Source organism: Eumetopias jubatus, unplaced genomic scaffold, assembly GCF_037043125.1.
Source record: "Eumetopias jubatus isolate StellerSeaLion01/CBP00866 unplaced genomic scaffold, mEumJub1_p1.0 scaffold_5, whole genome shotgun sequence".
Lineage (NCBI taxonomy): Eukaryota > Metazoa > Chordata > Mammalia > Carnivora > Otariidae > Eumetopias > Eumetopias jubatus.
Genome location: NW_028274811.1, coordinates 21,516,500 through 21,530,264, shown reverse-complemented (window position 1 = coordinate 21,530,264; position 13,765 = coordinate 21,516,500). Strand labels below are relative to the sequence as shown.

Below are 13,765 nucleotides of genomic sequence, written 5' to 3'. Positions count from 1 at the left end.
ACACCGAGTCTGTAGGAGCACTGAGCTTGGACTCTCAGCCTCCAGCACTGTGAGAAATGCATTTCTGTTGTGTGCACACCACCTCATCTATGGAATTCTGTTATAGCAGTCTGCACTGACTGACACCATTCGTCGACATGGAGCCTCTTGTTTTTCTTCCCAAGGAGACTGAGTTCTATATTGATTAAAATCTCGGGGACCCTTCACAAGAACCATGTGTCCCTTCAGAGTGATGTTGATACTTTCTGGCATGTTGCAAGTCTGGTTGCTTCATTCTCAGAGTAGAGGCAGCAAACAGCTCAAAGACTCCTGATATTCAAATGGGTAGGGGTTTTACTTATGGTATCTTTTTCTATCATTGTATAAAAATACAATTATTTATCAGTTTCCTGGCACTGCCATAATGATGTTCAAAAACTAGGTGACTTTGAAACAACAGAAATTTATTGTCTCATAGTACTGGAGGTCAGAACTCTGAAATCAAGGTGTCAGCAAAGCCATGCACCCCCTGAAACCTGTAGGAGAAATCCTTCCTTAACTCTCTCTAGGTTCTTTTGGGGTTGCTATCAATCTTTGATATTCCTTGCCCTGCAGATACAGAACTTCAATCTTTACCTTCATTGTCAGTTGGTGTTCCCAATGTGTGTCACTGTCTTCACACGGCCATCTCTTTATAAGGACACCAGTCACGTTGGATTAGAGCCCACCCTATTCCAATATGACTTCATCTTAACTAATTCTATCTTCAATGACCCTTTTCCAAATAAGCTCACATTCTGAGGTACTAGGGCTTAAAACTTAATATAGCTTTTGAGGGGACACAATTCAATCCATACCAATACCCAACAAGATTATTTAGGGTTTTTTTTTAAATGTATGAAATCTAAATTTTTAAAGGAGTTCATTGATTAACCTCTGCATGCCAAAATAATTTTTGATGAAACTATACCACTTCTGGTGCAAAAGGCCCAAAGGTGAGCTGAGTCTCCACGACAAAAAGAGAAATCCTTGACTAAAAGAATACACCTTTGGGACTATTACTCTATAATATATCTTCTTTTTAATAAAAGCAAAAGAAAAGACGGGAGGAAACTTCTCTGCTGGTTAATTTTTACCAAATTTTAGTTGGGAGTTTATCTTAAAACTTTGAGTCACATTGGAGAGAATGTTTTTAAGGAATATGCAAAGTTCCCATCTTTATTAGTGTGAAACATGAGAATCTAAAAAGACTGAGGGAAAAAAATCACTCTAATTTTTGAAAGCTATTTTTTTTTTCTGTTTGCGGTACTTCACGATAACTTGAATCAGAGAGACCTTGGTGATATAAAATGTTATTCCTCAAGGTTTTTTACCAGTAAAATGACCCATATTTTTTCTATGCTATTGAATAAGAGCCTATCCTTCATTCTATTGAACTAAAAAGAATATCCCTATCAAGGATCTAATGTCATGAAACCAAAGAGAAAGAATTTAGAATTTTTAAGTTACACCAAAAATACTTAAGATTAAAGATATAGATATGGATAGGTAGGCAAATATCAAAACTCCAAATAGCATTTTACTTTCCTGTTACTGCTATAAAAGTATAAAGCACTACACAAACAAAATGAGAAGATCCAGAGTATGGTAGTCCTCACTTCAGAGAACACTAAGGGTTTTCCTGAGCATGGGGTTAGAATGTCCTCATCCACACCATCCCAGCCCTAGGGAAGTGTGGTTATGTTCATGCCTTGCAGTGACAGGCTGTGACAGAGATCCAACTCAGACTATTGTAAGAAAAGAAGAAAAAAAAAAGTTTGTAACTAGTTAAACATGGCGGTCAAAGTGGCTCAACAATGTCACCAGAATTCAGCTCTCTCAAACCTTGTCTTCCGTCTGCTTTCTTTTGTACTGGTTTGACTCTCCATGTGGACACACCTGGCAGGCTTACACTGTCCAGCTTCAAGTCCAAGAGAAAGGAAACACATTTCGGTAGTTCCAAGAGGGATCCGTGCAACTGGAGTGTGTGTCCAGCTTGCAGTGTGGCCAAGGAGATGAAAGCCTTTATCAGGCATCCTGAGGACAGCGCCCACTCTGGGAGTTAGATCAGCATTCCCTGAACTCCAAAGACTGAGTGGGGGAGAGATCATGCCCTGTTACAAGGGGCTCTGAGTCTGGGTGGGCAAAAACAACCAATGTCCATTTCAAATGAGGGTAAAGAATACAGAAGATGAAGAGGTCCACTTGAAGAAACTAATTGGACCCTAGGTCTCCTCTTTCCAAAGCTGTGATAAACACATATAGTTAAATGTTGACCTTCTCTGTGGTCCATCAGAAGGAGTGTGTCAAATAAGAAGCACTCTAATGATAGAATGTGAATGAACCTCAGACACATTATACTAAATAAAAGAAGCCAGACACAAAAGGCCACATATGAATATGCAGAAAAAAGTACATTCATACACACCAAAGCCAGACTGGTGGTTGTCAGGAATCAGGGACAGATGAGAATGGGGAGTGACCACTTTGGGGGTGATGAAAATAATTTAGAACTTGATACAGGTAAGTGGTTGTACAACATCACGGATGTACTCTAAGCCCCGGAACTGTACACTTTGAAATAGTTAATTTTATGTTACGTGAATTTCACTTCAATTTCTTTTAATGCGGGAGGGGGAGGACTCTAGTCCCTGTGCAAGACTTAAACTGGGTAGAAACCCTGATCTTTCCTCTCTTTCCATCTCTATTTATGGTCACCTGCTTAGGTGCCAATGGAGGTTCACAGGCCTCTTCACTTTTTCGCCTATCAAGCATTCATTCTACGCTCAAGAAAGTGGCCTTCCCTTCCTTGCTTCTCTGACAAAGCCAACCATCCAGAAGCTTCCTGACCATAAAGTTTTAGGTGGTTTTAAAGGACTTGGTCTTTAATCACTCACTCCTCCTTCACCGCCAGAGTCCCTGCCTCTAGCAAATGGGGAGCTGATAAACTTTGGCTTAGTATATACCCTATTCCCTTATTTTCTGCCTTCTACCGAGGTGCTACAATTCTCAGTGCATTAAGAGTTTAGCTAACACGGCATTCATAAAGTCCAGTTTCACATTTTGTAAATTCTGGGAGAGTCTCCACAGATACAGGTCCCACAACAACCTGACCAGAAATGTTTCCAGAAGAGAGTCCAGTCATTTGAAGGACAGCTCTGGTAGGTTTTGCTAAAGGCTTTATTTCTGCCGAGTGTCATGTCAAATCTGCAGCCTGAAGTTTCTAAACTGCACAGTTACCAGAAAATTGGTTGGAAACCACGAGGAGTCAAGCAGTTTTAGGAATAGTGTGTGAATTTTTATCTGGATCCTGCCTGTGAAACTTCAACAGCTCAAACAAAAACAAGAGTAATTGCTTAAGACATATTTTAGGGAGAAAAATAAATTGGTATCGTGGGTATGAATCTCCGTGAATAAATTCTGGGGTGCCAGAAATAAAACTTTATTCTTCTGTAGTAAAACTTAATTTCGATTTAGAAGGCCTAATGCCCCCAGACAGCAGGAAGTTCTCTGGTCAGTTGGAGACCCCTGAGCCTTGCCTTTGGCTTGTGTCTAAGTTCCAGGAGGTCCAAGTCATGTCAAGTTTTAGGAAGGAAGGCATCTCATCCCTAGCTGCAGGATAGCTAAGACATCCCCTGATCCCATCCATCTGACTCCGTCTCCAACTTCCATGCTACGCATCTGGGCATCACCATCATCTTGTGATTCCTTGCTCGATTAGGACATAGAAAGCTACAGGAACCTACAGAGCTGTCCATACCCCCTAGGCCTGGACTCTGTGCAGACAGTCCCCCTCTGTGGTCTTTCAAGCTCAGGACTCTGTTGTGGAGTTACAGGGCCCTTGTGTCTCAAATTGCTCCCTTTCTTTCCAGGTTTTTACCACCTCCCCAGCATTCTGCTTGGGAAGCAGGGTGCAGAGACCTTCTCCCTGGAATCGGACCAACTCTTGACAAACTCGCCTCACATCTACTTCCACTTCTCCCTACTACCCCCCAGTGTGCGCGTGCCTTTGCGCACGCACACACACACACACATACCCTGCTAAGGAGAATCTCCTAGTGGGGAGCCCAGAAATGCCTAGAGGCTTGAATGGGAGAAAGGGCAAGGAAGGGAATGGGAAGATTTCAGTGTATGTTTCTTTAACATATATTCATTTTGTTTTGTTGCTTTGAAGATTGCAGACTAGAATAACATCATTTTACATACTATTTCCCCCCTGCCAAAAGAAATAGTGGATAAAATCCCAGACATAAGAATGCACCTGATTTCAAGACATTTACCCTGATACTTTCCCTTTTTGAAAAAAATTAATTAATTAATTAATTAATTTGAGAGAGAGGGGCGGGGGAGGGGCAGAGGGAGAGGGAAAGAGAAACCCAAGCAGACTCCAACCTGAACACAAAACCCCCACACAGGGCTCAATCCCAGGACTCTGAGATCAAGACCCAAGCGGAAACCAATGCTCAACCGACTTTCCCACCCAGGTGCGCCTACCCTGACTCTTTTCTACCACCCAAGCTGGGGCATTGACTTCCTCTCCATAAGCTTCTTTGTTTGCAAGCCCCACCCTAGCAGGGGACCCATTATCACCTAGGACACCTGCATATGACACGCTCAAACCTCAACATGGTTGTGAAGGGGAGTGTGCCTACCTTAGAAAATGCTAAAAAAATAATGGCTTATGCCTCTTAAATATCTGTAAGACAGTCTTAACACACATCTCAGTTTAAGAGAAGAATTTGGTTCAACGAGCATTTTTGCCCACACAGATGCTATGGCATTCAATTCTCTATACCATAATTTTGATAAGTGCCATGTACTATTATTAAATGTGTGTGTTTGTATATTGCCTGGGGGAGGGGGACAGTGTTTGCTCCCCAACTGGATATTAAGCTCCCAGATGGTGTTTTGGTTTGTTTTTTAAACACGTCTGGCTGTTCGTTAACAGGCCGGGAAACTGAACATCTCCTCTCCCCAAAACAGTGGAAGCAGGAATAGCTTGTTCCAATCAGTGGGCATTTTTAACAATGATAGCAGGAATTCACAACTATTGCATGCCTTCATTTTCTATTTTTTTCTTTCTTTTTTTTTTTTTTTTTGCATACCTTCATTTTCAGCTGAACCAAACCCACTGTACTTGGGTGTTTAGTCCTCCTCCACATCAGAGAACTTTGCTGTAGCAGCAGCTCTGGTCAGTGGAGACTTTATTCAGTCACTGCCTACACAGTGTTTATACCTAGGACATCTCATCCTTTTGCTTAGGCACCTGAGTGGCACGGTTCTTCCTGCACCAGAGCTGAGAGCTCCATGTTTCTACATTCCATTTTTTTATCCTATTATTTTATTCTGTGTGCACAACATGATGCTCTGTTTATGGAAGATGCCTCAAGAAATGCTTGCTAAAGAGGATGGATGAATGAAAATCATACACTGTTAAGGCTAAAAGGATCTTGAAAATTTATCTAGCCTTTTCTGAAACCTTCAGGCAGGCCATACGCTCAAGCCAATTCAAATAAATGAGAACCTACTCAATTTTTTTAAACCTCCAGCAAAAATTTCTAAATCCATTTTCGTAAAATAGTATTAATGTGGCATTGAACAACTCTATCTAAAACTTCCCCACCGCATCGAATGTGAATGTGACAGAGAGAACAGACACCAATACTGAGGACCAGGAGTTGTGCCCTAGAGCCTGGCTCTGTGGCCCACAGGGCTTGACCTTGGCAGCATCACTGACCCTCCAGGGAGTTTCCATGCTTCATCTGTAAAATTACAGGGGTTGATCAGAGGACCTCTAAGCTCACTTACACTCAAATTCTATTAATCCTTTTCATTTGTGTGCCAGGATAGGAAGAGTAAGGCTCTTTTCATATGGTATGTATTTTTCCCTTGCTTTGTTTGCTTCTTTAAAGGGAGAGAACACAAATGTTTTCTCTTACTCTCCCAGGAGGACCTGAAGATTAGCAGCCCCTCCTGCCATAATGTTTGATCACCCTTCATAGGAATTATTTTATAAAATTTGTAAGATTTCTTATAGGGAAAATAGAAAGATAAATCAGTCTTGCCTCTGTATGGTCAATCAAAATATATTTTGATAGCTGGGATACACAAAACCTGACTTCCCACATGGACACCATCAATGTTTTGTAGGTTTGTGTTATAGGTTTCTGCATGAGAGTACGGGAATGCTGATAGATCTTATGTTGTATGATTCCGATCAAAAAATAAAAAGACTATATACATGGTGTTTTTGCAATTGCACATACTTCATTAAAAAAATATTCCTGGAGTGCCTGGGTGGCTCAGTCGATTAAGCACTGGACTCTTGATTTCAGCTCCAGTCATGATCTCAGGGTCATGGGATCAAGCCCCGTGTGGGACTTGGCACTGGGTGTGGAGCCTGCTTAAGATTCTCTCTGTCCCTTTCCCTCAGCCCCTTCCCCACTTAAAATATATATATATATAATATATATGTTACATATATAATATATATATGTTATACATATATATATTCCATATAGGCAAGAACTTGCATTTTTACTAGGCATCGATGAGAACATAATCCTCTACTTAAAATTTTACACATCAGTTATATCCAAAAGAATTGAAAGCAGGGTCTTAAAAAGATATTTGTGCACCCATGTTCATAGCATCATTGTTCACAAGAGCCAAAAGGTGGAAGCAACCCAAGTGTCCATTGAAAGACGAATGGATAAACAAAATGTGGTAAATACAATGGAATATTACTCAGCACTAAAAATGAGTGAGGGTGCCTGGGCGGCTCAATTGGTTAAGCATGTGACTCTTGATTTCGTCAGGTCATGATCTCAGGGTCATGAGATCGAGCCCTGCTTTAGTCACCACTCTCAGCGCGGAGCCTGCTTGAGATTTTCTCTCTCTCCCTCTCCCTCTGCCTCTCCCCTCTTCCCCCCGGCGCAGTCTCTCTCTCTCTCTAAGATAAATAAATAAATAAATCTTTTTTTTGTTTTTAGTGACATGGATGAACCTTGAAGACATTATACTAAGTAAGTCAGTTGGACTTACTCTGTTGTATGAATCGCGTATATGAGGTATCTAGAGTAGTCAAATTCATAGAGACAATAAGTAAAATAGTGGTTTCTGGGAGGATGATGGAAGCGGGAAATGGGAAGTTACTGTTTAATGGCTCCAGAGGTTCAGTTTTGCATGATAAAAAGTTTTGTGGATGCACAATAATGATGGTGGCACAACGTAAATGCGTTTCATGCCATTGAACTGTACACTTCAAAACGGTTACCATGATAAATCATGTCATGTCTACTTTGCCACAATTTAAAAAATAAAACAAAAAATTACACAAATGGTCGAAAGAATTTTCTGGAGTCGCTTCTGGCTCTGTACATTTCAAAGATGGTTCTGCTCTGATGCTCAGATACTTCCAGTGTTGAAAACTGCAAGACACTTGGATGTCAGTCTGCGACCTCTGGCTCCACACCTTCAGGTCATGATGCCAGAGTGGAGAGTGGGAGTATTCCTGGAAACCATTCCTATATCAGACTGCTAGGGATCACTTAACTACACAGGGTAGTGATTGTGGTCCCCATTACTATGTCCCACTAAATGCAAATGAAAGGCACCGTCAGTTCAATTTCCTTCTACTTGGATTCCAGAGATGCCCCAGTTGCTCCACCACCGTCCAACCAAAGGGGAAACGTGACATAGGGGAAGTCAAGCTGGAAAGAAACAGTGATCTGAACTGATTGCGATTAAAATGTACTACTTTTGCAAACTTTAGAAACAAAAGAATATGTGAACGTGTGTCTAGCACATCTCCTGAGACCTTGGAAGGAGCCCATGCAGATGAGAACCCCGAAGGGTAAGCATTATTGGCTTCTCAGCAAATTCACCCCTGAACTCCTATTTCACTGCAAATCCTTTCTAGATAAGTATCCCTGCCAATTATTTTGTTCTCACATGATATGTGAACTGCCAAGTCAAAATTCTTTGCACAATAATCCCTTCAGATAGACATTCTATATCACTTTTTATATTCTCTCCAAATATGTCTAGTCTTTTTAACTTGACTTTGCAGCCATTGTTTTTCAAATATTCTATCATGCTTGCACCTGTCTGATCTACCACAGACTGTGAAAGACTTGAAAACAAGGAATATTTCTATCATGAGACTCACTGGAATACTACAGACAATCACATGTCTAATTAATGTATTTGGACAAGGTAATGTGTGTGTGTGTGTGAGCGTGTATGTAGGGGTGGGGGGCTCTCCTCTGAAAGCTTACCAAGTGTCCATCTTTGGTTGTGAGGTCCAGAAATGGACACAGAACTCTGCCCAGGGTTCTAAACTTTTGTTTTATTTTATTTTGTTTGTGTGTGTGCATTTACTATAAAATGTACCTACATCTGTATCAGTTAGGAATTGAGTTCAACTGTGAGTAGCAGAGACCTGAAAAAAGGGTGGTGTAAGATTTCTTTCTTCCTTTTGTAATAGGAAATCCAAAGGTGAGCAGTCCAGACCTGCTATGAGAACTCCCTATTGTCACCAGAAACTGAGGCTGCTTTCAGCTCTCTGTTCCGATAATGCTGTTCCTTACCCTCATACTTGTAAGATGGTTGCTAGTGCACCGGCCCTTTGGAGGCCATCATATCTGCATTCCTAGCAGAAAGAAGGATACATGAGGTAAGAAGGCAAAAAACATGCCTCTGCGAGGCCTGCCTCTTTTCTAAGGAGTGTTCTTGATAGTCACGCAAGTGACTTCTGCCTGTATCTCATTGGCAGCCCTTGCTGTAAGGAGTGAGATGCAGGGAAATTTGGAAATGTGGTCTTTCTCTAGACACAGGTTTACCCACAATGAATACTGGGGCTCAGATACCACAAAGAAGGATGGAAATGGGGTAAATTACCACCACCTCTGCCATGAAACCTCAGGCTGCCCTGGTCCCAAGCAAACTGTGAAGAGAATCGTGGGCTGCCCCTTGCCTTGCCTCTCCCCCTTCCCATCCTTACCTAGGAAAACACATCCTCCTACTTCAGAGGAAAAAAAAAAACAAACTCATTCACACTTAGCAAGAATGATGAAAAATTTTAAATTTCCCAAGAATGTGTGTTTTAACCAGGAGCAAAGCCTCAAATTAGAGAAATAAAGTCATCTTCATTCGTATTTTGGTATCAGTAAGCGAGATATAGATAATTGAGTTTGGGAAAGAATGATTGGGTTTAGATTCCCCTGTCTCTAAAAATCAGATCACACAAGACAATGTTCCTCTTTGCTCTTTTTTGTTTTCTTAAGTAATTTCTATGCCCAGTGTGGGGCTTGAACTCACAACCCTGAGATCAAGAGTCACATGGTCTACCGACTGAGCCAGCCAGACACCCTTGCTTTTTCTTTTTCTTTTTCTTTTTTTTTTAATGTTCCTGTTTTAAGTTCAGTGCATTTCGGAGCACAAATGGTAAATGTGTTACCCACCAGAATCCTAATTTTTTTTGTATTTGCCCGTAGCTCATTCCCCTGATTATAACTAAGTAGCATATATTTTTTTTTCTTCCTGAAATGGGTTAAAGTCTTTTTAACACTAATACTAATTGGGCTTTAGTGCTGTGGTGTTTATTAGATGTTTATTATTCACAGCCGTCGAGGAGGCATGGTGGAGAAGGGCTTTTCATTTTGCGTCGTGGTTACTTGATAACAGGCCTGCTTCAACACATACTTGTGAGGTATGTGAGAGACAGGAGGAGACTTCTTATTCCACCAAGTCTGTCAAGTGGGCATTAAGCAGAAAATGAAGTTGAGTCTCCTATGCCGCAATAAAACATGTGCTTTAAAAGGAATACAATTGCCTTTGAGTTACTGTGGCTTTATTTTGAGTACTGTGGGGTCTTGAGGCAAATATTTCTGCAAACAGCTTTCAGAAAGGATGGTAATAACTGACATTTGTAGAGCATGTTCTGGTTTATAAAGCGTTTTCACGCTTATTGTCTGTGCCAACTTCTCTCTGCTCTTGGCTGCTGGCAAATGGAATCTCGGTTTCATAGCTTTGAGATGGCTTCTGGGACGTAGCTTTTGATCTCCTTTGCCTCTAGAACGGAGACCGGCAGTTTTAATAATGGCCTCAATCGGGCGCCTGGGTGGCTCAGTTGGTTGGGCGACTGCCTTCGGCTCGGGTCGTGATCCTGGAGTCCCGGGATCGAGTCCCGCATCGGGCTCCCTGCTCGGCAGGGAGTCTGCCTCTCCCTCTGACCCTCTTCCCTCTCGTGCTCTCTATCGCTCTCATTCTCTCTCTCTCAAATAAATAAATAAATCTTTAAAAAAAAAAAATAATGGCCTCAATCACAGGTTTCCAGAAGCAAAAGCAAACTGACCATTTCCTGATCTTTTTCTACACCAAAATGATGTTATTCCCATTGAAGCTAACAGCTCCCTGCCAGGCAAGTCCATGAGGAAGTGAGGATTACAGAAAGAGGGATGTCAGAGATCAGGATATTCCTTTCTACCTCCTGGTAATCTTTCCCTGTTCTCATCCTGTGCTAACTGACTCAGGACCACTATAGGCCAACATATACACTTACGTTTCTTTGGGCCATCAATAATTCAATCACTGAACCTCAGAGCTGACGGAAAACATAAAAGATCTGAAAACCAACCAGCCAGACCTGGACTTCTCAAATGGGAAAGGGAGAGATTTTGATAAGGAAAATCTGTGTCCTAAGATGGCCAACCGAGCCAGCGAGAGAGTATCAGTCCTTGCCCCGGGGCTCTTCCAGGTTCTTCTCCCTGCTCTGCTTCGCCCACGCGTCAAAAGTGCCAAGTATGCGGAAGTAGAAGTGCATAAATGGCCCCCCTTGTAGTTTGTGCTTGGGGCTCAGACCTTTGGAGACCACTCTCCTCTGAGCCTGCCAGTGTTAAATAAACTTCTTATCCTCCAAGATCTCCGAGTGCCGCTTGGTTCTTCCACTGGGTGATGCAGTCCAGGTTCCATAACAATTTCATCTTCTGGAAGGAGCAATAGGATCTAGGATGGGCATTCCCAGGGAAGACAGGACCACAGATAATAGGACCTCATTTCGTCCCACCTTCTAAATATTTAACCTCTCTGGCTATAAACATGCTTAAGTGTCTCTCAACTCTAAAAAAAAAAAAAAAAAAAGAATACTGAAGCGTCTTCCATCTTTAAAAAATAATAATACATAAAAAAAAGTTCCCTTAGATTCTAGTCACTGGAGCCAATCACTGCCCAATCCTTTTAACCTTTTGTCTTCCAAAAATGTCCCTACCGTGTCCACAGTCATCACTACTTCCTTGCCTCTCATCCAATGCTCAGCCTCTTGAAATCTGGCTCATTCCCACCACCACCTCATCTGCATCTCCAATTACTTCCCATTGACAAACGCAGGGCGCATGTTGTGATCTTTTTATTGCGAGACTGCAGCATTTAGTGTGTCCACGTGGGTTCCTCTTTTTGCTGCTACGACACTGGACTCTCCTGTCCTCAGACCTCCCCATGGTTTCAACACCTCCTCAAGCTCCCCTCCCAGGTTCCCATCCTTGGTTCCTGCATCTCTTTCTCTCCACACCGCCCTGGGTTAGCTCATTCTCAATGACTACCTATGTATGGATGCTTCTTTAATCTGCACCTAGTGCCCACACTTCTCCCCCAACCTCAGACTCAAGACATCATTTTTCTAAAAGAACGCTTCCACTGAGTTGCCCTAAAACATATTGTCTCCCTTTAAACCATCTTCTGTCTCTACCCGCACTTTAATCCAACAGTCCACCATCCGCTCACTGGCCTAGGTTAGAAAGCCTATGGTTCCTCCCTACCCTCCATCAGCCCTACATCTCATCTATTTCTGGACCTACCTCCTCTTTTCCTTCCTGCTATTATGACTTCAGTTCATAACTTTGTCACCTCCTCCCGGAACAACTGTCACATCTCCTGACAGATATCCATACGTGCATATTTTCCTGCCACAGGGTTCTGTGTGAGATGAAAATCTAAGCAAAGACAAAAGCCCAAGATCCTGACGGTGGCGCAGATTCTCAGGGCTTCAGTACCAGCTTCCTTCTTCAGCCTCACGGTTTCATTCTGTACTCCCACAAAATAACCCTGTTGGCAACACCCAGGACTCTTGTGGTCTTCACCCGTACGCTGGACCCTCTCTGTGGATGTCCTATCTGCCTCTTTCTCCTCCCCCCGCTCTTTATCTAGTTAAACAGTACTCAGCTTTTAAAACTGATTAAAGATAGCCTCCCCCAGGAAGCCATCCCTGATATCCAGGGATAGATGAGTTGCCTTTCCTTAGTGCCCTGCATATTTCTCCCCCCTTTTGAAAGCTCTTTATCCATACAGGTGGATTAACCAGGTAGTTTACTATGTACCATGAAGCTTTGGGACCCTTGCTCACATAGGCCCCCTCTAAGGCCCTTTCCTAGCTACGTATTCAGAATTTTGCATTCTCTTTCTTTTTTTTTTTTTTCTGTAGGGAAAATAACGTGTTTTGCCAAAGCTGCTTTCTTTCCCCCATAAAAGAACAGCTGGCTTCTAGAGACAGATGTGGAATTAAAGAATGTCTCAAGGACTAAGCACAAACCTGTTGCTTTCCAACAATGTTATGAGCCCATTCCTTGTTTCACTACACAATTCTTCATACATTCAAAAGGGGTTCTAGAACTCCAGAGATAACAGTACCTCTATCATGTCTCGAGGACTCACACCACCTGGCAAGCCTCCAGCCAACAGATGCAAGGCCTTTCTTTACAAGTTCATGTCTTTCTCTAGAAGTCTTGAGACTGGATGCCTTCAGAAGGTTGCAGGTTCGTACGGAGTTTATACATGTGATTGAGTGCTTGTGTGAGGAAGGCCCCACTGGTGTTGATTTCCATCAAGGTCAGGTTATCCAGCTTGGCATGTGCCTCCTGCTGGCTCACAAAGCTGTCAGCAGACACCCGTAGTTTGGCTATGCGAGTGTCCCACACATCCTTGATCAGGGTCCGGATCTCATCTGCTTTCGGGATATTGTCTGAAGCATGATTTAATAGGAGTTTCGTAAGTTCCATGTAGTAAGGGCTAGGCATAGGGGTAAAAGTTTCTTCCTTTCGTTCATGATCCCTAATCTTCTCCAACTTTTCCACACCCATCCACTCAGGAGGAATCAGCCGACACTTCTGTCTCTGTTTCAGGTTAATCGCCAGCCACAGAGGCACTTCCACTGGTAAACCAGGGTTAAAAGGCCCCAGGTCCCCCCCGATGAGGTAGATCTTGTCTAGGCTGAAGTTTGGGATTATGGTGACCAGCTCCTTCTCAGCCAGAAACTCCACCTCCGCCGCGTCCATGCTGGCCACAGCGACCCGCCTGGGACACGTCGCCGCCGACTGCCCCTCACCATCGGGGGCAGGGAAAGGGCCGTGGCCGCAGCTTTCCCGCCAACCTGCATTCTCTTTCTTAATGAGGGCCCCCAAATTTGTATGTTTCAGGTCCCACAGAATCTAGATAGTCCCCTTTTTGTCTTTATTTATCCTCTAGTTCGTGAATTCTGTATGGGCAGAGCCTTTGTCATCACAACACACATGAGGCATTTCATAGTTGGCTGCTGGATGGATGGATGGATGGATGGATGGATGGATGGATGGATGGATGGAATGGTCTGGAAATCTAAGGCAAGACTGAGAAGGGAGGAAGAGACAAGCAATGAGTGCAGGCTGAGGCAAGACGTGGATGGAAAAGTTCAGGACGAGGAGCTCCTTGGTTCCCT

General features: G+C 42.9%; 1 protein-coding gene across 1 annotated transcript; it reads right to left on the bottom strand.

The window, feature by feature from the left end:
- Nucleotides 1–12,780: 12,780 nt before the first annotated feature.
- LOC114209579 (DNA replication complex GINS protein PSF2) lies at nt 12,781–13,380 on the bottom strand. Its single transcript, XM_028103675.2, has one exon. It carries the CDS (start codon nt 13,344–13,346, stop codon nt 12,789–12,791), a length of 558 nt encoding a protein of 185 aa, XP_027959476.1. The 5' UTR covers nt 13,347–13,380; the 3' UTR covers nt 12,781–12,788.
- Between the last annotated feature and the right edge of the window lie 385 nt (nt 13,381–13,765).

Bases quoted from the DNA above. Each gene is read 5' to 3' on its own strand.
- LOC114209579 (XM_028103675.2), bottom strand. From the start codon at position 13,346: ATGGACGCGGCGGAGGTGGAGTTTCTGGCTGAGAAGGAGCTGGTCACC.